The 20,601-nt window shown below is 38.9% G+C and overlaps 3 protein-coding genes across 5 annotated transcripts in view; all 3 read left to right on the top strand.

Annotated features, from left to right (window-relative positions):
• Window positions 1-431: 431 nt before the first annotated feature.
• On the top strand, window positions 432-9,507 carry fam189b (family with sequence similarity 189 member B). Its single transcript, XM_028471765.1, has 14 exons — window positions 432-1,656; window positions 1,752-1,808; window positions 3,016-3,123; window positions 3,277-3,393; window positions 4,317-4,424; window positions 4,511-4,671; window positions 4,891-4,990; window positions 5,098-5,170; window positions 5,602-5,899; window positions 5,975-6,300; window positions 6,378-6,419; window positions 6,936-7,111; window positions 7,220-7,366; window positions 7,448-9,507. Exons 1-14 carry the CDS (start codon window positions 1,423-1,425, stop codon window positions 7,700-7,702), a joined length of 2,202 nt encoding a protein of 733 aa, XP_028327566.1. The 5' UTR covers window positions 432-1,422; the 3' UTR covers window positions 7,703-9,507.
• An 855-nt stretch (window positions 9,508-10,362) lies between these two features.
• fdps (farnesyl diphosphate synthase (farnesyl pyrophosphate synthetase, dimethylallyltranstransferase, geranyltranstransferase)) lies at window positions 10,363-18,167 on the top strand. Of its 2 annotated transcripts, XM_028470976.1 has the most exons (10): window positions 10,363-10,771; window positions 12,481-12,615; window positions 12,691-12,831; window positions 14,837-14,917; window positions 15,050-15,172; window positions 15,999-16,087; window positions 16,172-16,244; window positions 17,129-17,206; window positions 17,315-17,449; window positions 17,594-18,167. In XM_028470976.1, the coding sequence occupies exons 1-10, from the start codon at window positions 10,769-10,771 to the stop codon at window positions 17,792-17,794; spliced, it is 1,059 nt and encodes a 352-aa protein (XP_028326777.1). In that variant the 5' UTR covers window positions 10,363-10,768; the 3' UTR covers window positions 17,795-18,167. The 2 variants fall into 2 exon arrangements, with proteins under 2 accessions (XP_028326777.1, XP_028326776.1); XM_028470975.1 differs by lacking the exon at window positions 10,363-10,771 and having other exon boundaries at window positions 12,262-12,615.
• A 2,314-nt stretch (window positions 18,168-20,481) lies between these two features.
• The window catches only part of rusc1 (RUN and SH3 domain containing 1), a 31,472-nt gene continuing 31,352 nt past the window's right edge, over window positions 20,482-20,601 (top strand). For both annotated transcript variants that reach the window (XM_028470651.1, XM_028470650.1), the window contains exon 1: window positions 20,482-20,564. The gene's annotated coding sequence lies outside the window, so the exon portion shown is untranslated. The remainder of the gene's footprint in view (window positions 20,565-20,601) is intronic.

Raw genomic sequence — 20,601 nt, 5'->3', positions numbered from 1 at the left:
TTAATGGCACACATGGAGTGAAACTAATTCCTGTCACAGTGGAGTGTGTTTAACTCCATTCACAATAAATCTACTGCAAATCATACACTGAATATAGCAAGTCCTTTAGAAGATACATTTGTGCTCAATTAGTCCAAACTGGAATATTATAAAGTTGTTCTACACTTTAGCCAGAGTTCAAAACAACTTCTCGTGCACAGGGATAATAGTATGATACCGATATATGTCATAAGTTCTAACCAATCCATCACCAGTGTCAATAGTAAACCTGCTAGTATTTTCCCCGTTAGTCCATATACTGCAGTAGGAGATGGAGCCCGTTGCTATAGGCAACGACCCCTCCTTCCCAGCATCAGCACCAGGATCGTGCCGCATCTCCAAGTTGGCTGCACGTCCTGCGTGCGTGCTTTGTCATCACGTATAGGGCAGGTTTTGGTTTGCAAACACGGTCCGTCCCTCCTCCACCGTCGGGGTGTGCTGACGGAACACCGGAGAATGATGCGATTAACGCAGTGAATGGATTCATCTGGAGGGATTTTATTTCAGACATGGTGTGTGACGTCTGGTGGGAGGCAGTGAGGTAAAACGTCCTGTTTACATGCATTACACACACTTACAAACACACACGGGCTAAACGGGATGCCCGCGTGACTGCAGGGCGGAGAAACGGGGGAGGAGGAGGAGGAGGGGGGGTCGAGGTGCGTGTGAACCACCGCAAAGCCCCGAAGTGGACCTGCTATCAAACACAGGACAGGAGCCCGTCAGCAACTTAGCAAAGCCCAGTCCGGCTGTTTTTTAATCGAAGGGGTCGGAAATCATTGCCATCATTTACTTCCTGTTCACCTCAAGGTAATCCATGAGCTGCAGGAGAACAAAAACAAGTGTGATGTCCGCTCCTCGGGATGGAAAACAGGCTTCGTCCTCAGAATGATGTCGCAGGAGGAGGAGCTCATGTTGGGATGCTGGGACTGAGAGAAGCTGCTGTCTGTGGGATGCTTTCAAACTGTGGCCTGCTCCAGTTTTACTGTGACTGCAATGAGAGGTGGGAGAGTGAGGAGGAGGGGACACAGCAATAATGTGATCAGATCACCAACCTCTATTGGAGAGCTGTGGTTTTAATGCATGGCACAGGATTTACCATAATGTCCTGACATTGTAATGCCAAAATGACACATGGCTTAAACATCACATGAGGTGAATATATATATAGTCTATATATATGTCTGTAGTCGTTCAACTTTTGCTGACCTCTTAACACCTGGAGCCACAAAGTGGACGGTGTGCTGCACCATGGGACATTGTGCAGAATGTGCTGCATCTGCAAGTGGAGACTTTGTTGCATAATAAAACCAGCATTAATGTCCCCTCACTCCTTCTAAGCTGTGCATCCAGTGTGAACGCTGACATACACAACATCCAGGCATGCCTGCACCCTCAGACTCCAGCAGCATGGCCTCGGCCTCCGGGTCAAGGGGTTGGTCAGACAGCCGCAGAGGGATGTCAGGCCGTGGCCCTGGTGGGGCCCGCCTGCTCCTGTACCTTGGGCTTTGCCACCTGGGCCTGGGAGCCATGGTCCTGGCTTTCTCCTTCACCAGCATGGCCTTCACCTCCTCAGCTCGAGTCAGGCAGTCCTGTCCATTCTGGGCTGGCTTCTTTGTGAGTATAGTTTTACCTGACTGATGATGTGTTTTTGCAATAGTAATCCTGCTGTTGAAGAATAAGATGATATATGTGGCTGTGTTTGTTTTCAGGTGGTTGCATCAGGTGTAGTTGGAATAATCTCATGGAGAAGACCTTTGACGTTGGTGGTATGTATTCAGCGTGCCAGGAGCTTTGGAAATTCATTGAACCATGTTATAATAAATGAGAGATAACCAAGTGGAAAAAACATATTCTTTTGCCTGCCGCAGAACTAATGGAGACCCTTCTGCTTCTTTACTTATCCTGCAAAATGTTCTGTACAGTTAGTTTATTATTATTCAAGAACATATTTTTACCTATTTACACACACTATTTCAACTGCATCTGATTCATCCCTGAGAAGCATTAAGCAGCTACAGTAGCACTTGGAGGTTCAGGGCCTTGCTGGGCCCACAGTGGTGGTGGTGGTGATAAGGCAGATGGTACCTTCCACTTTATTTGTTATTTGAGTGTCAAGGACAAAGCTGATTCACTTTAATTGAAATTAAATCCACCTCTGTGTTCAAATAAAGTTACCTTACCATACCTTCTTGCTTCTGCCGGACTAGCAAGCCAATTCCAAGATAAAGGTCAGCTTATCTTACCTTTAGGCCAGGGGTTCTCACCCTGGAACCCGCATTTTGCCACGGTCATTAAATCGCGACCCACTTTTTTTTAGATTTCAACCAACCAAATTTAGTTATTTAAAAATAGCTGTTGAAAACACACGTATATTATCTTTTTTAAAACATAAATCTGTACATTTTTCTGTGCAACAAGAATTTCAGAGTGTCTGTCAAAAGAAAAGTTTATTTCAAAATAAAAGACAAGTCCAACATGAGGGACATTAAGTATTTATTTATTTTGTTTATTTTTATTGTGATCCCGACACACTGGTTGAGAATCGTTGCTTTAGGCCGCACCTCTTGACTCCACTATAGTTACAATAAGCATGATTGTTTAACTCAATTTTGAAATACCAAAGTACATTCTTCAGGGGGGAAAAGACACAAACAAAGGAAGGCATTGCTGTATCTAGTCAACATTTACTTTTTTCTTTTTTTTTAAGCAATGTTACATCAAAGTGTAAGTGTGGGATAGGTTCCAATTAAACTCCACCAAATGACTATAACCTTCCCTACCACACAGTGCCGTGCTTGAGTGTGAAACTCTCTAATTCTAGTTAACAACTCATCCTATTTATTCCAGATGTGTTTCATGATTATTGTTATCACTCTGATTCAAAGCCTCTCCCCTTGTGCTCTTTGGCCAAACACTATTATCCAAATGTGTACACTTTGTTCCAAATTAAACATTATCTCTGTCTGTCGGCAGGTGTCCCTGTTCATGCTGCTGTCTGCTGTATGTGTGATCCTCAGTCTGGCCGGCTCGATGCTGTCTTGTCAGAATGCCCAGATGGTCAAATCCATGCTTACTTGCCAGGTGAAAAAAAAACCCTCAAAAAGTCGTTTTCTGGCTCATTTCAAACTGCGCGTGCCCTTGTAGAAAGATTAGTTTAGAAAATGGCAGGATTATCTGTGAACATGATTGTAGTTCTCGCCTCACATCAGTGTCTCTGTTTGGAAACGTGTGTAGGTGGAAAACGGCCTGTGTGTGTGCTGTGCACCAACTCAGCCCTGCTCCATCACAGAGGAGGAGACCCTGGTGCTCTACCTGAACGCTGACTGCCACTCACTTAGACATCAACTGAAGGTGGGTGTAGAGCAAATATGGGCAACTTTTATTATTAGCGAGGGCCACAAAAATATGATTGTCTGATCCGAGAGCCACAATGTTAACATTAATGTCAGCATTTAGAATAATTCAGCATTAATACAGGGAAGGACAAATGATCATTCTGTATGTTTTGTTGTATATTTTTGTTGTTTTGTGTATTTTTGTCATCATTTAATGTGTTTATGGAGTCATTTTGTGTATATGTGTTGTGTAGACAGTTTTGGGTTTAAAATTCATTTTGTTGTTCTTTTGTGTAGTTAGTTATATCCCATTCTGTGTGTTTTTGAGTGATTTTATGCAATTTCGTTTTCATTTTGGGTTTGTGGAGTCATTTTTGTGTATTTTAGTTGTCCTTTTGTGTATTTTTCTCTCATTTTGTGTATTTTTTGAGTCATTATGTGAATTTGCGTTGCAGTTTTTGGTTTTTGGAGTCATTTTTGTATGTCATGTATTTTTCTCTCATTTTATGTGTTTTTGTCATCATTTAATGTGTGTGTATGTTGTGTAATTTTGGGTTTTAAAAGTCACTTTGGTGGAATTTTGTTGTCCTTTAGTGTAGTTGTATATCCAATTTTTGTGTGTTCTTGGAGTCATTTCATGCATTTTGTTTTAATTTTGGGTTTTTGGGGTCAATTTAGTGTATTTTAGTCATTCTTTTGTGTATTTTATTTTCATTGTGTGTGTTTTTTGTGATTATATGCATTCGTGTTGCAGCTTTGGGTGGAGTCATTATTGTTGTCCTTTTATGTATTTTTCTGCCATTTTGTGCTACCAATGCTAACCAAAGTATATACAAGGAAAATTTGTACGATATTCATAAATACTGATTCTTACGTCAAAAGATGTCCAGATGCTGGTACCTTCACAGATAATATTTCTTAATGCATGTTTTTCTGCAGGACCTTTTGTTTAGTGCATGTGGTCTCAGCATCCTGTCCACCATCATTTGTACTCTATCCACTGTGACCTGCAGTATCCACATATTCTCCCTGGACCTTGTGCACCTGGTGAGCACACAATACATTTCACATTCAATCGTTAAAGGCAAACTTTATTTTTATTCATGTGTGTGATTTTCATTCGTCTTACACAGTTGGCCCCACATCGATCTCGATCAGTTAACCCAGAATGCACCACTCCTCAGGATGCCTTCCTAACCAACATCATGGACTTTGAAGAGTTTGTTCCACCCATTCCTCCGCCTCCATACTACCCTCCTGAATATACCTGCAGCTCCGAGACAGATGCTCAGAGGTATCAAAGTTAAATCTAATGGGTAATACTGTTGCAAATATAGCCATAACTTAAGTTGTTAGCATGTAGTTTCATTATGCAAAATAAGTCATATTTCCTCGAAAAACTGCAGTGAAGAAAAAAAATGTATCTCATTAGTAACAAACTTTACCTAGAAATGAGCTGAATATTTTTAATGTATACCAAAAATATCCTTGATATTCTGGTGTTTCCAACCAGTATCACCTATAATGGCTCAATGGAGAGTCCTGTTCCACTTTACCCCACTGACTGCCCTCCACCCTATGAAGCTGTGATGGGACAAAGAGTCGCCAGTCAGGTATGTAGATGAGTTGAAAAGGTTGTGCTAATAAACACCAGGGATTAAGAAGAGCATGTCGTTAATGTGACCGCACTGATCTTTGTTTGCTGTCTCTGATTGTCAAGGCAACCATGTTTGACCCTCATGGTAATGAGCTGTCTGGAGAAAGACCAACATCAACTGCCTTCAGCGGTGAAAGTAAGTCACATTTAGACAACTTCTGATATTTGGTATTTGGTCTCCCATACCCTTTAAAACAAAGCAGTCTTGGGTTTGCACTAATGAACATTTGACAATCAACATTCAACTATTCATACTATTCTACTTTGTATATTTAAATACCAGGAAATATTTAGAAAACGACAATATGTTTATTAACTAACTAATGTATCTCATAGTATTAAATACATCAGATTTAATTTGTAATTGCAGGTTTTAAATACGTTGTTAAAAAAGTGCATTCCTGAAATGTAATTGTTAAAACAGAGCACAATGTAAAATACTGATTTTATTTCTAGTTTTAAAAAAATAATATTTTAGGGGTAATACAGTTTTGAATGATATAAACAGTCTCCGTTTTTAAATTTTGTAATAAAGATATGTTTCCATGTTTTCTCATTTTGTTTTAGTGTCCATGGACAGTGGATCTCTGTTGATGTCTGAGATAGTGGACATCCCTGATGACTCATCTCCTTCTGAAGACTCTTGTCTAATGGAAGTTGGGATGAGAAACCTGGGAGAGAGGAGCAACAGGGTAGCTGGTGATGTGGAGGATGGAGCCAATGCAGGGGAGTACATCAGTTTCCGTGGTCCAGCCTCCCAGACACCAGAGAGTCCTTTAGCAGGAGGACCCAGAGCCAGACGCTTCCTCAGAGGAGAGCGGTCCAATTCATGCTCCTCCCCCAGCACAGCCACCAATACATACAGGTGAGCAGCAATCACAGCTTGAACTCCCAAAATACCTAAACGTGCACCTTAATTCCCCGACATTGTGTCATCCAGGTCTCCGAAACTGCACCGTCAGGCAACTCTTACTAGTAGTTGTTCTCAGTTGGATGCAATAGGAAGCTCAGCTTCTCAGCAACAATCCTACATCCCAGAGATTCGAGTTCGCCCCTCCACCCCCACAAACCAAAGACAGGTCCTTTCCTCCTCTGGTTCCTGTGAGCAGGGCAATGGGCCCCCAAGTCCACGCCAACCTCTCTATCTTCGACGAAAGGTAGGGAAAGGTGGAAAAGAAACTGGGAATGTGAGAAGAGAAAGTGAAGGTTTCCTACGTTTGGTGAGATCCCACAGTGAGCCAGGCCTTGGGTCCTCCACTGATACAGGTGAGTTATAGGCAGTGATGTCAAGTTTAACAAAGACCTTACAGTTTAATTAACAAGTTTTTACACATGTCTTCTAGTGGACTTTGGCTCTGGAGGATCCAAAGGATCTACAGATATTGGTAAGACTGTTTAATGAGCTGGGTTTGTGTCTCTACATAGTTATAAAAACCAAGCACTGTTGTGGTTTATCATCACAAACTCTTTTTTTACTGTGAACTTTCTGCATTAAGGAAAACATAGCTTCATGGTCATTGTGGAAATAGTTGATGTATATCTGATAAAGGTGTGCAACTTGAAGCACATAGAAAGACAACAGAGTGCATTTGTATGTGCACATAATAAAATATTTTTTTAATTAGGTGTGTGGTTGGCATATCTTTGACACATGTGGGGGCTCAAGTGAAATGGTTGGAAACCACTGATTTAGGGTCTAACTCTTAACTATAACTACTTAGCATCTCTCCATCATCTGCCAGTTTTCCTTCTTAATCTGACATCAAAATTATGCAATGGGCAAAAAAATCCAATTGAAAAGCTATTTTACGATAATAGAGTTGATTGCTCAATTAGCTAAAAGTTTGTGGCTCAGCCTACTCTGCCTAAATGCGGTTACTTCCTGTTATTCCAAATCAAAGGTCCATCTTCTGAGGCGTGTTTGCTGCCTCGCACATCTCCACCACCAGTCGAAGCTCTGCCCACAAAAAGCAGCATGAAAGCAGCCACCACAGGAATACAAGTCCCCCCAAAACCTGGACCTACTTCCCCTCTCCGTTTACCTAAAGACTGTCACCGCTCCCTTGGAGACCTAAAGGTCAGGCATAAACATGTGGAAAATCATAGATTGGCAATTTGCAGTGTATTATTATGACACAATGATGACTTTAATTTGAGCTGTGTCTTTCTGTGTCACACTTCTTAGGTGACTCGGGTTCTGGTGGCTCGCTTCCTGCAGCGCTCTAAACACAATCTGGCGCCCTCCTCTGGCCATGCTGGTAACACAGTGCTGGGGCACAAGAAGAAAAGTGGAGCAGAGGGGGTTGGCACCAACCACCTAACCCTGGAACAAGTATGAACCCAAAGTGACCAAATATACTCCGACATTCAAGTCTTGGTGCTTTAACTTTCCCTCTGTAAAAAATATGTTCAGGTGATTCGAAATCCATGGAGCAGCCGAGGAAACCCCACCCACTATTCCCATCATCCTCACCATCATCGTGGACATCATCACTCCCATAGCGACAGCCGACACAACCGTCACCACAGCAGCCGAGCACCAGAGGGAATCCACCTGCGTAGCTGTGGAGATCTGAGCTCCTCCTCCTCTGCGTCACTTAGACGACTTGTGACGCCTCATTCACCACATGGCTCATCAGGAGCTCTTTATTCAGAGTCCGTATTGTGATCAGGAGAGGGATTGTGGGATACGATGGAAGGGGAATAGACGTTTAAGTAAAAATGAGAAAGTCAGGTTGAAAACAGTATACAGGAGCAAACATCTGGTGTCTCACCTCTTTCTGCTGGTCTCATTGGTTTATGAAGCTAACTGTGCAAATGACCTTATTTATGGTGCTTTCACACTCACCCTGACACCTGCTTATTTACATGTAAAACCACTAAACTTGCACCAGTTACAGGTTTGGCAAAATCCTGTCTGGGCAAACCTGGACCGCAAATGTCTACATACATCACATGTGTCAAACTCATGGCCTGGGGGCCAAATCCAGCCCTTTGGAGCATCCAAATCGGCCTGCAGGAAAAAGTAAAAAATGACAGAGAAAGTATGAATAATTGTGGAAATGAAACGCAATGACATTTGCAGGGTCTCACAGTTTTCCCGGTGCTTATAGTGCATGAAGTTAAACGCTTGAAAAAAATTTTTTTAAATTCTTACAAAATACTTCAATTTTCCTCAAATTATGACATCATATTTCCCTTAATTAAATAGAAATTGGTCAGAAAATCTAGGAAATTTAAAGTGAAGATCCTGTTGGAACTGTCTAATTATAACTTATTGCTTGGATATGGCCAGTTTCTTACATATTTTGTCATGTATTTATTCGTAGAAATGCAAACAAAGGCACAATACTCATTTTTCCGCATAAAATCTGTGACCCACTTGCAATCAAACTGCTCCGCATTTGGCCCCTTAACTAAAATGAGTTTGACACCCCGACATACGTCATCTTTATGTATGAGTCACTGATGTGAGTGAACACATGCCTTTACTACCATGCCATGCTTTGGATTATGTTTTTACATAAAGACAACTAAAAAACCGACCCAACTCTAACTCACACTGCAACTCACCTGTGCAGACGAGGAAACACACTGGCGAGTGACTGACATGAATTTACATAAATTGTGAAATCACAGCTTGTGCTTCAGATGCAGGGTGGATTAGGGAAGGCTATAGTCTCAATCAGTGACATAGGATAGTGGGAATTACGCTTGCATGGTTGGTGTAGTGTGAAAGCACAATCAGTGGTGCTTTATTATCATTTGAATTCAATCTTGAGCTCCTTTCCCTAAATAATCACTGACCATGGGACAAACACTTCTGACTGGTTATAAAGCATTGCCCTCAAGACTGGTGATGAAACCTTATGAACATTCATTGCAACAAATACTAATAGTGTTGAGTGATACTTGTTGCTTTTTCCTACATTGTTATTCAGTCCCCAGGATTACTCTGATGACGTGATCATGGAAATCCTCCTTAGCCTTCTACTGATAGAGAATGCATTTTGGTAAATACTTATTTAGCTTTAAACGCCCTAAGGTGAACAAGGTGGACAAATGCGCTCATGTTGAAAACCTATTTGAGTACATATCCTTTGAAAAGTCCAACTTCTCCACACGTTCCCACTGACACAATGGGCCATTGGAAAGAAAGGCAGCTGGCATTACTAAGACTGACAATAGTGGACGCCACAGACATGCTGTATGCTGACCCTTCAAAAATGTATTCTTTGTGGGTGAACCCTGGACACTCCGGTTTAAGTTGCATGCTTTTCTACACGTAGAGTAGAAACCTTGTGCATTACATCCTGTCTGTTTGTATACCTGACAAATCCACACAATGTCTTTATCTGCATGTTTTTTGGCAATGCCACTTTTGTTCCCCTTGCCCCAAGGACCTAGTAAACATTTTGCAATAGATTTGTGTTAATAGATAACAGACAGAACAAGTAAATAATGACCATCGGATTAACTTGCTAAATGTTTTATTTCAGGTGGCGGCAAACATGGCCGTGCATTATGTTTTCATTTTCTTAATACTTATTGTATTGATATTACAGACTTTTTCCTGCCGCATGTACGTGACAGTTGTGAAATTATGAAAATGATTTTGGTGCAGACGTCATGTGCGGTATCTGTTCAGACTGATTGCTTTACATTGAATTGGCCAATCTCTTTGAACATGCAGAGACTTTGGATTAGTTCATTCACATCGAAAAATCCTTCAGACTCTGTTCCACAGTGAACATAAAATATCTTCCGGATACTAAGATTTTGAGGACTTATACAAGACTGTATTCCTATTAAATAGTTTAGTTTTTTTGGTGGGGACACATTGTACTGACCTTGGCTCCATTACAGCTAAGGGACATTATGAACTCACTCATTGTTTTTTTCTTTTTTCCCCTTCCTGCAAACAGATGCAGGTAAACATTTAAAACCCCCTCCCTGAAAAGGCACTGAACTGTGTTTCTACCTCCAGTCGCTCATAAAACATTACTGTTTGAAGATATGTATATCTGTATGGCAGGCTTCACAGGCTAAAACAATGACACCTGAATTATTAATGTATCTAAGTATGACACCTTTTCTCTATTTTAGACATAATGTCAACAAAAACTTTAATTGTAAATTATGTACTTCAACATATAAAATAAATAGAGTATGTAAATAAAAGCTGTGCAAATGTTAATTTTTTTTTTCTATTTATTTTTCAACAAAGACCCTTTTTTGTGTATTAATAAGAGAAATTTTGTTTAATTAATTGATCTATGCTCTTTCTCTGAATAGATCTTTTTTTTCTATTCTTTCTTAAACTTTATTTAGTCAATTCAAATTCTGAATAGATCTTGTTTTGGAGTTTTACTAATTGACTTGTGAAAGTATCTCGCGAGTCACCACTCGAGTGAAGCTCCGCCTTTTCTCAAACCTGATTGGCCACCTGGTGTGCAAGCCCATCCTGGGTCGATACAGCTAACCAATGAAATTTCATGATGTCAAATGATGCTCTTAATAGCCACGCCCCCGTATACACAAACACCGCAAAGCATGCTGGGATATTTAGTGCGGCAGCCCTATAATAAAACGGATAGAAGCGCGAAAATGAACTACATCTAATACCTGGTTGAAAGAGACGTTCAATGACTTCAGGTCGATAGTGAATCGCAGGATCAGAAGCTGGGTTTTCGTCTGTATTTTACTTTGAAAGTATTAACCTTTCATCGTCATTATGGTAGGTAAAATAATGAGAATGTCCACATGTATGGAAACTATGTTTACTATGTAATATCTTGCCTTTTAATATCTTTGTAATATCTTTTTTTTAAATTATAAGTAGCCTACGCTAATGCCAGTGAACCTGCTGGTTAATAATAGTGTTTACTTTGACATTTCAACCGGTGTCACAGTCTGAGTTTACCTCCGTACTGAGATTATAACCCTAACATAATTCAATAAACAAATAAAACACGTGTTTGTTCACTTTGAAAACAAAAATGTATTAATTTTTTTTTTAGCAAAGAAAAACATTTTTCGGTAGTATATATATATATGCACATATACAATCTCAGTACGATGTGAACTCAGACCATGACACCGGGCTCCGTGGAGAAAAGAAGCCTGGAAGAAATCCACAGCCAATGGTGTCTTTAGTTGTTAGACCTCTTAGTCTAAGTAGAATGAAGCTGCTTCCAAACTACCCATAAAAATGTCAAAATTCCATGAACAAGTCCTACAGTACTGTAAATTAATATATAAACATAATTTCACACCCCCATAACACGCCAATATGGAACAATCGGTATATCCTTATTTAAAAAAAAAAAAAAAAGTCATATTACTTTAAAGACTGGGATGATCAAGTCAGTATTGCATTTAATGGATGAGAGAGAGAATTTACTTAATTTTGCCGATTTCAAGCGTAAATACAATATTGCTTGTAACAATCCAACCATTTTCTGATGTTATTAATGCAATACAACAAGCTATTATTTGCACTCTAAAAGGTTCTCTGCACCTTGTTCCTCATGTGCCTTCCTTAATGGTCCAGGACTGACCCTTTGTGGACAAGAAATGTAACAACAATTTTCTCAGAACAGCGCTAACCAATGCATACTTCCCCTTATCTCTTAGAAGACGAAATTTAGAACAAAGATTCACCTGTCAAAACGTTAAAAATATTAGATGCAATTATCTTAAATTTACTATTACGCCTAAAGCTAAAGAAGTGCATTTTAAAACTATGAACAATATTTATTCCTGTAAAGAGTTTTTACAATGAAAAATTGGTGAAAATTACTGTTTTTTGTTTGTTTTTGTTTTTTTGCACTAACAATATAGAAACTTGTGTCTATAGAAAAATCTTCTGGGACAGCTTTTGTTTATGTGTTTCATAAAATAATTTAGAAATACTGTCTTTAACTTATACTGAATTCGGAGCTATTTTGGAGAACAAGAAAAAAAAAAACAGTTTACAGTTCGTCAATTTGGTGACACTAAACCTGTTTTTATTGTGTTTCTAAAAGAACTAATATCTCTGAAGGACACTTTAAAACTATGTAATTCCAAAAAGGCAGTGTAGCTTTCTGATAATCTGTCAGCTATGACTTTTGACTCCATTGCACCTTAATGTTGTTGACAATTGTTACAAATTGTAATGTTCTTTTTTTGTTGTTGTTGTTGTTGCTCATTTCCTTGTAATTCGCTCAATATGCAACTGCTCTTTGAAAAAAAAAAAAAAAAAAAAAAAAAAAAAAAATGAGCCTGTAAGCTTCATTTGTTAAATAAAGAAAAAAAAAAAAAAAAAAAAAGGGAAAAAAAATGAAGCTACTGCTGCACTGGGTCACTGGTGCATCTACAATCCTCCGGACCGTGAGGGTGCAGGTGTCTCCGCTTAGATTTAAACACACCTCCCAGACTCTTCTGTGCATCTCCATGTCTAAGGGAGATTCTACTGCAGTCAGGACGATGTCCGACGCTCAGCTGTTTGAAGCCCAGTTTGATGAGCTGGTGACAGAGCTCACAAAGAGAGACTACCAGGACCCTGTGCTGGCTGACGCCCTGGGCAGGCTCAGAGAGGTGAGAGTCAGCCTGGAGACTAACACGTATGTGAATGTGACTCTGTTTACTTTACACGGACATTGTTTTCTTCAGGTGTTAATCTATAACACTCCAGGAGGAAAGAGGAACAGAGGACTGTCTGTGATTGGCTCTCTCAGGGAGCTACTCCCGCCCTCTCAGCTCACACAGGACACGGTGCAGCGGGCTCTAGTGGTGGGATGGTGCATTGAGCTGGTGAGGACATTTATACACAGTGTAAATCACAATATTTAAAGCTGCTTAAGTTAGGATCATTATTCTTTATCGGATAAAGACATAGTTTTTGATTTCTTTTTATGTTTTTCCCCCATTTTTAAATTTTTTTTTTTAGGTCAAACATTAATAATAATACATTTTATTTGTAATGCACTTTACATTTGATGCCAAACCTCAAAGTGCTACAGGATTAAAAAAATAAAACACAACATATATTAAAAGACAGGACTAAAAGAGGCATTAACTGTTAAAATCAGTTTCTGTAAAAAGGTGATATTTAAGTTTTTTCTTAAAAATGTTCACCGTTTGCGGGGGCCCTGACGTGATCTGGGAGGGCGTTCCACAGGTGGGGGGCATTAAAATCACAGAGATGCCATATTAATCATGAACAGACTCCTTCAAGAATGCAAATATATACAACATAAAAAGCATTAAAATGAAAATAAAACGCATCCCAATAAAGCTAAGAAAATAGACACAAAAAAAAAAACCTAAAAAATGATAAATTTAGGCAGTTTTAGCTGTAAATTTTCATTAATTGTATCATTTTTGAAGAAAGACTAGAGGTCTTTGACGAGTTTTAAATCTATAAATTTTAGGGATTTAATATAAAGTTAAAATTAGTTTAAGAAGCAAATAAAGATGGGTGGGGTCTTGAGAAATTTGGCTTTATGAGTAAAGAGTTTGGCTAAGATTAGTAGGACTTTTGGAGAAAGACATAGTGTAGGCCTTATTGATCAATCCATGTGAGCCCCAAAATAAACTTTCAGTCCATGAAAACATCAGAAATGGGTTAAGAAGTCACTTTGGCATAGTTTTTGGGGGCAAACACAATAAATCAAGGTGAGAATGATGTTAAAACACTTTTGTACATATTATGTGTGTTTACAGTGGAGCTGCAATTACATGTTTCAACCTTTTACACATTTTTTTTTCAAACAAATTCTTTGATTTATTGATCTACACAATGTCTTTATGTTGTTTTTTGTACTCATACCGTGTCCTGCACAGTTTCCCTGTAGTTTAGGGTTGAGCATAGAAACTTTAATAATAAATAAATAAAAATATCTCTTGTTTTTGTTTCTTTCAAGAATGAAATGGACTTTCTGCATCTGACTGCCTTGCTATTAAAACAGTTAAAATATAAGTAACTCCCCACATAATGCAGAAAATGACTGTTCTTCAGATTTATTTTGCTTTTTTTTATTACACTGTGATCTTTTGCTGCTGAAACCAACAAGCGCTGTGTAGTCTTGAGATTGGCTCATAGAGAGCTTCGTAGAAGGATTATTCATATCTGAGTGACTGTATCTCTTCAACCCTTACGTTAACATATACAACGTAAAGCATCAGATCCTTGTTTACTGAGTGGTTGCCAAAAGAACAGATTTGGCCGACCACATTTGGCCAAATATAACATTTGGTGGAGTGCGTATGTGTGCTTTCCGGGGGTTGAGCTTGGTTCCTAGACTTAATATCTGAAAGATTTGTATACTAGCACAAAAAGATAACAAGATGACAAAAGGACCAGAAGGATGCACATCTGGCAGACTGCAGAAAACAATTCAGTGAAAAAGATGTAAGAATTAAAAAGGAATACAGGCAGACCTGATACAACAGAAGCAGAAGCAAAAAGACAACCAGAAAGTGAATTTAGATGAGCAAATAACAAAGTAATAAGACACAAATAATTACTTTCACATAATTTGATTATTTAACAATTGTCAGAGGAAGGAAAATTGTACCAAAAATTGCAGTTGGAAGCTTTATACCAAAGTTAATATACAGTGTACTTTATTTTTTTAGTCTTATGTTGTGTAAGACTAAAGGAAAGTGTAGAAATATTAGCAGTTTTTTGCATTCTTAGGTGGCATTAAATATCTCACAAGTAGAATCTTCCATTCGGCTGTTTTGATGACACATTACAGAGGTGTCACACACACTCTTAATTTAAGAGCTCCCTCTGTGCCATGATTTCCTGCAGCTTCAGGCGTTTTTCCTGGTGGCTGATGACATCATGGATGGATCCGTGACTCGCAGAGGAAACCCCTGCTGGTACAAAAAGGTCAGAGTCGAAAGATCTCATCTGCAGTTATTTAAAATGAGTTATTTAAAATGTCATTAGTGAATGTCTTTGCCCACTGAGAATTATGGGCTTAGGTTTGACTTGTAAAACGTGTCTGTGTGCTTTTTAAAGAGAGAAATAGGTTTGGATGCCATCAACGACTCGTTTCTGTTGGAGGGAGCAATCTACAGACTACTCCGCAGACACTGTAGGGATCAGCCTTATTATGTCCACCTGCTGGAGTTGTTTAATGAGGTAAGCCATTGAATAATTGACTTGACTGTCCATCCTGTACATTCAACCTAACCTAGCAAAGATTAAGATTATTCAATGACAAATGCAAGGGCAAGGCAAATTTATTTGTGTAGCACATTTCATACACAAGGCAACTCAATGTGCTTTACATGATCAAAAAGTGCAACAGAAAACATTCAACAGCTTAAAATCAATAAGAACATTTAAAATCATCAGTAAAATCAATTAAAATCATCAACAAACACATTACATCAACAACATGACCAGAAATCTCCCTCTCAATCATACGTAATAGAGAAAAAAAGTGCCTTTAACTTTGATTTAAAAATGTTCCCATGTGATGCTGATATCAGCTCTGCTGGCAGTTTGTTCCACTTCTTTGCAGCATAACAACTAAAAGCAGCATCACCATATATGGTGTGAGCTCTGGGCCAAATCCATTCACAGATTTATACACCAGCAGCAGAACTTTAAAGTCTATTCTGAGGCTGACTGGAAGCCAGTGTTAAGACTTTAAAACTGGAGTAATGTGCTCTGACCTCTTTGTTCTGGTTAAGACCCGAGCTGCAGCATTCTGAACCAGCTGTAGCTGTTTGATGCTCTTTTGGGAGATTTCTGTTAGAAAACCATTACAATAGTCCAGTCTGCTGGAGATAAAAGCATAGACCAGTTTCTCCTGATCTTTCACAATGTAGGCCAACAGAAATCATTAAGTCTCCATTCAACGTGATATCAGACATTTCAATGTGTTTCTGCTTGTTTGGGTTTGTACACTGATTCATACGACATGTGCAGGTTGTCATTGTTCTCCTGTCCATTATTTCAGGTGGCGTTCCAAACAGAGCTGGGCCAGGCGCTTGACCTCATGACCTCTCCACCTGGAAACATTGACCTGAGCAGGTTCACCATGGAGCGGTAAGAAGGGGCCGAGGAAACTAATAAAATCTCACAACAATTACATTTGTCACCACAAATACTTTTTCTCTTTCCGTTTACCAGGTACAAGGCAATTGTGAAGTACAAGACTTCCTTTTACTCCTTTTACCTTCCAGTGGCGGCTGCTATGTACATGGTGAGCCTGATGTTTGTATATAAAAGACCAGAGTGATGATGGTGCCATTTGTAGAATAGTTGGTTCATTTGATGTTATTCTATCATCTATACCAGTGGTTCTCAAACTTTTTTTGGCTCAAGTACAACATTTGTCTTATTTTTGATTCCAAGTATCTCCTTTCAGGAGAGAAAATCTCTTTTCATTATTGGGGGGACATTAAACAGTAAAACTTTAGAGGGCAATTCCTGTGGGGACATGAGAATAAAGGCCATATATAATATATGTTAAACGAAAGCTATATAATACACAAACCTTTATACAAATTTTAAAGTGCAATTGAATATTCCACAAAACTTAGAAATATACAAAACTTCAGTAAATGAAAAAGGTTTTTTTGTTTTGTTGTTTTGGCTTGGTTAAGGTACTATACATTTATTTTATGGGATTTTGCGCCCTTGTCCCCTTTCGTCCAACTTTAACATTTTGCTCAGAATACTGCGAAAAAACAACAATTTAGCATCATTTTTAAGAATCTCATTTAAGTTTTTATCTTTTACAGTCATTAAACCCATAATAAAACCTCATATTTTTAATGCTTTCATTTGTTAATTTCCCACTCTCTCTCAAATACCCCCTGTAGTGCCATTGCATACCCCTAGGTGTACACATACCCCCATTTGAGAACCACTGATCTATACTATACAGTATATATACTGTATACAGGCTGCAGCATGCTTTAGTTTTACATGTATCTGTAGCCAGTGCTTAGCCTCCCTGACCTTCTAACATGGCTTCACAAGCTCAAACAGGTCCTGGAAATGAATTCTCAGTACTTTTCCATCTTATTTGTGAACATCAAAAAAATATTTTACATCCCTTTCTGTTTGTGGTTCATTCTACAGGCTGGAATCAGCTGTGAGCAGGAACACAGTAATGCCAAACACATCCTTTTTGAGATGGGAGAGTTCTTTCAAATACAGGTATGTGGTGGTGGTGAACGTCATAAGTAACATACATTTACAGATATCTCTGTGGATAATATGAAACTACACATACCTGAATTTCTTGATGATGTGTTTACCTGAAAGGATGACTACTTGGATTGTTACGGCGACCCTGCTGTGACCGGGAAGATTGGAACAGACATCCAGGACAACAAATGCAGCTGGTTGGTGGTGACAGCCATGGGCATCATGAATGCTGAGCAGAAAGCAAAGCTGGAGGTGGGGCTTCACAAGATTTATTTTATATTGTATAGCATTCTTTAAATTTGGTTTCTGTCACTATGATCTCTATCTTTTAGATGTACGGAATTAAGAATATGCAGCTGATGTTAAGTGTTGATGATTATATTTCCTCTGCTTTAGGAATTTTATGGGCGCAATGACGATGCCAGTGTGGAAAAGGTCAAAGAACTGTACCAGGCTCTCCAAATGCCAGAAGTGTACCAGAGATATGAAGAAGAAAGCTACCTACGGCTACAGAAACTCATTGCTGACCACGCCAAGAACCTTCCACACTCAATTTTCCTGAACTTTGCCAAGAAAATATACAACAGGAAGAAATGAGAGGAGCCAATGACTGTTGCCCCAACCCCGCCTCCGCTTAGTTTTTACTGACAGTTCTTGTGGACAATTCAACAAAGTCGCATGTTTCCTGTAATTTGGTAAAGGATGTTGGACAACCTGTGATTTAGGTTTGTGAGTCAGATTTACTAATTGAAAGAATAGCTGTAGAACTAATCACAAAAGGCCTTTTATCAGTATTTTTCTGACCTGAAAGTTACATGACCGTACAATGGTTCATCCTCATACTTCTTATTTTGTAGATTTCTGTCTAGTCACTGAGCAACACAGGACAGTCTAGGGAAATGGCTTTCCTCTATTTTCATGTTTTCATATTTCAGGGCTAAATTATGTTAGTAAAATATTCTGTCAAATACTGATTGTTTTGTGATTTTTTTTTTTTTTTTTTTTTTTAAAGCTGGTCTGAAATGATCTAATGGTTTATTTTTTAGTCACATATAACCTCCTGCAAACTGACCCATAGACTTTATTCTGCTATAGTGCACATCATATTATCGTGTATATCTTTTCAGTCTTTGTAGGTGAATCAGATGCTACATGAGATAAGTTTGTGCCTTCAGTACTAAATGTTTTGGAAGTTGTGTTAGAGTGTTCAAATCAGAACGGAAACATTTGAGAAAAGCTTTTCCCTCTCATGTCCTTACACATGTATTTATCTTTAACATCACAAATTCATCAGACTGTGAAACCAACAAATACTAATAACGCCCACAGTTGACTTCAAACTGCGCCTGGCAGTAGAACTAAGTGTTGTCCAGGGTTTGATCACAGCGGTGGAGCAGTGACTCACCAACAAATATTAAAACATCTGACTACAGCAGTTTGCAGGCAAAAAAAAAAAAACTCAACCGCCTGGATACAAATATGAGCTACAAAGCACATCAGGTGCTTGGTGCAGGATGCTTCATGCCTCAGGAGGGAAAGTGCTACCACAATTAAAATTGTTACATCAAACATGCACCAGAAGAATAAATCATTAATTAAACTATAAATAATTACAATATTTTAAAACCTCACCGTCACCTGTTCTTAATAACCGAGGACATATTCAATGTTTAAGGTATAATAAAAAAAAGTAGTAGTTATCTCCTGCTTACTCGCCCAGCTCACCTGTCTATCAATAATCCTTCAGTCACAAGCCTTCATAACCCAAGACTTAATTGATTAAAAGCAAAAATCAACACAAAAATAAGCTACAAGCTCTCAGTTAAATGTCATACTTTACCTCTTCTAATTGTTACATAGATGCACAATGAAATGGCACACAAGGGTGGTAACCACTGAGGGGAGTTTCCTACTGTACACTGAATAGAAGCTTTAGGGAGTATAGAGTTCACTGCGTAATGGAGCAAATGAAACATAGAATGTGGCGGTATAGGCCTCTCTAGCAGTTTTGGTAACTCACAACTGCTGTGGTGTCGCGCTGTGCTTATGGGAGAAAAGGGCTTTTGATAATGTTTGGAATAAAACTATGAATTCAACAATGAGGGGGATTACCTATGAAATCATTAACTGACATTACATTAAAAGATACAAAAGAAAACAATTATACTTTATTTCAGGGGCCACAAACAACCAAATTTGATGTCCTGCATCATCATGCCATAGTCTGTAAACAATTATTAACTAATTATTTTTCGGGAAATATAAAAATAAATCAGGTAAGTAGGCTGCAATTTGTTTTGGTTTTGTCCAACACGCTTGTTGCTTGCTCAGTCATGTTTTTGGATTGTGGTAGGAGGCCGGAGTACCTGGAAAAACCCACACAAGTACGAGAAGAACAGGTAAACTGCACACAGAAAGGACCCCGAGGTCCACCTCTATTGGTTATGTGAACTATCTATTACTTTTTGTTAAACATTACACAAACATATACCAACATAAAGATAGAGGAGGGTAAATACTGTATATAGTACAGTAGCATATAGTTTCTGTTTCAAATGTTCATATAAACCAGAGATGAGCACAGTGGCGGCCACAAAAATGTGATTGTCTGATCGAAGGTTCACATTGTCAACATTCATGTCAGCATTTAGAATGATGATTCATCTGTGTACTAAAAGAAGAAAAAAGTAGGAACAAAGGACCATGTGTTTTTTGTTGTTTTGTGTATTTTCTGTTCATTTCTTATGTGTTTTTATGGTTGTTTTGATATTTTTGTGTCATTCTCTGTATTTTTGCTGTTGTTCTCTGTTTTTAGAGTCATTTTGTGCATTTACCTTGGGGCCACACAAAATTAGACAGTGGGTCAAATGTGGCCCTCAGACCACCAGTTGCCAATAACTGCTTTTGACAGAGTTAAGAACAATCACTTGTTCCGTTCACTCATACACACTGTCTCGTATATTATACAGCCTAATTGTGAAAATAAAGGACAAAACCAACGATGAAACAGGGATTTTTCTCAAATAACAGCACATGCTCAACTCTGAATCTGCTTTAAAAGACAACAAATGATTGCCTGTGTGAATCAAGTCAAAGTAATAAAACTGTAATGATTCCACTAATTGTTTGATAGATGATAACTGTGCATGGGCAGAGAGAAAGAGAGAGGGGGGGCTGAGGGGCTGGTGATAATGTGATGATGGAGACCAGTGGGTGCGGTTTGAGAAGCGGATGCTGCTGGCGCACTGAGAGTCTCTGAAAGCTCGCGAGATCTCAGCAAGTCAGTCTGTTACCGACGAGAATCACGCTCACACGGAGAGAGTCCGACGAGATGGAGACCTTCATCCATCTTCACCTGAATCTGATCGTGAGTCTTTTCTATCTACTCTATTTATTGTGTTTCT

The sequence above is a fragment of the Gouania willdenowi genome, chromosome 16 (genome assembly GCF_900634775.1).
Source record: "Gouania willdenowi chromosome 16, fGouWil2.1, whole genome shotgun sequence".
Lineage (NCBI taxonomy): Eukaryota > Metazoa > Chordata > Actinopteri > Blenniiformes > Gobiesocidae > Gouania > Gouania willdenowi.
Note: the sequence above shows the minus strand (reverse complement) of the source record. Positions and strands in the feature narration are given on the sequence as shown.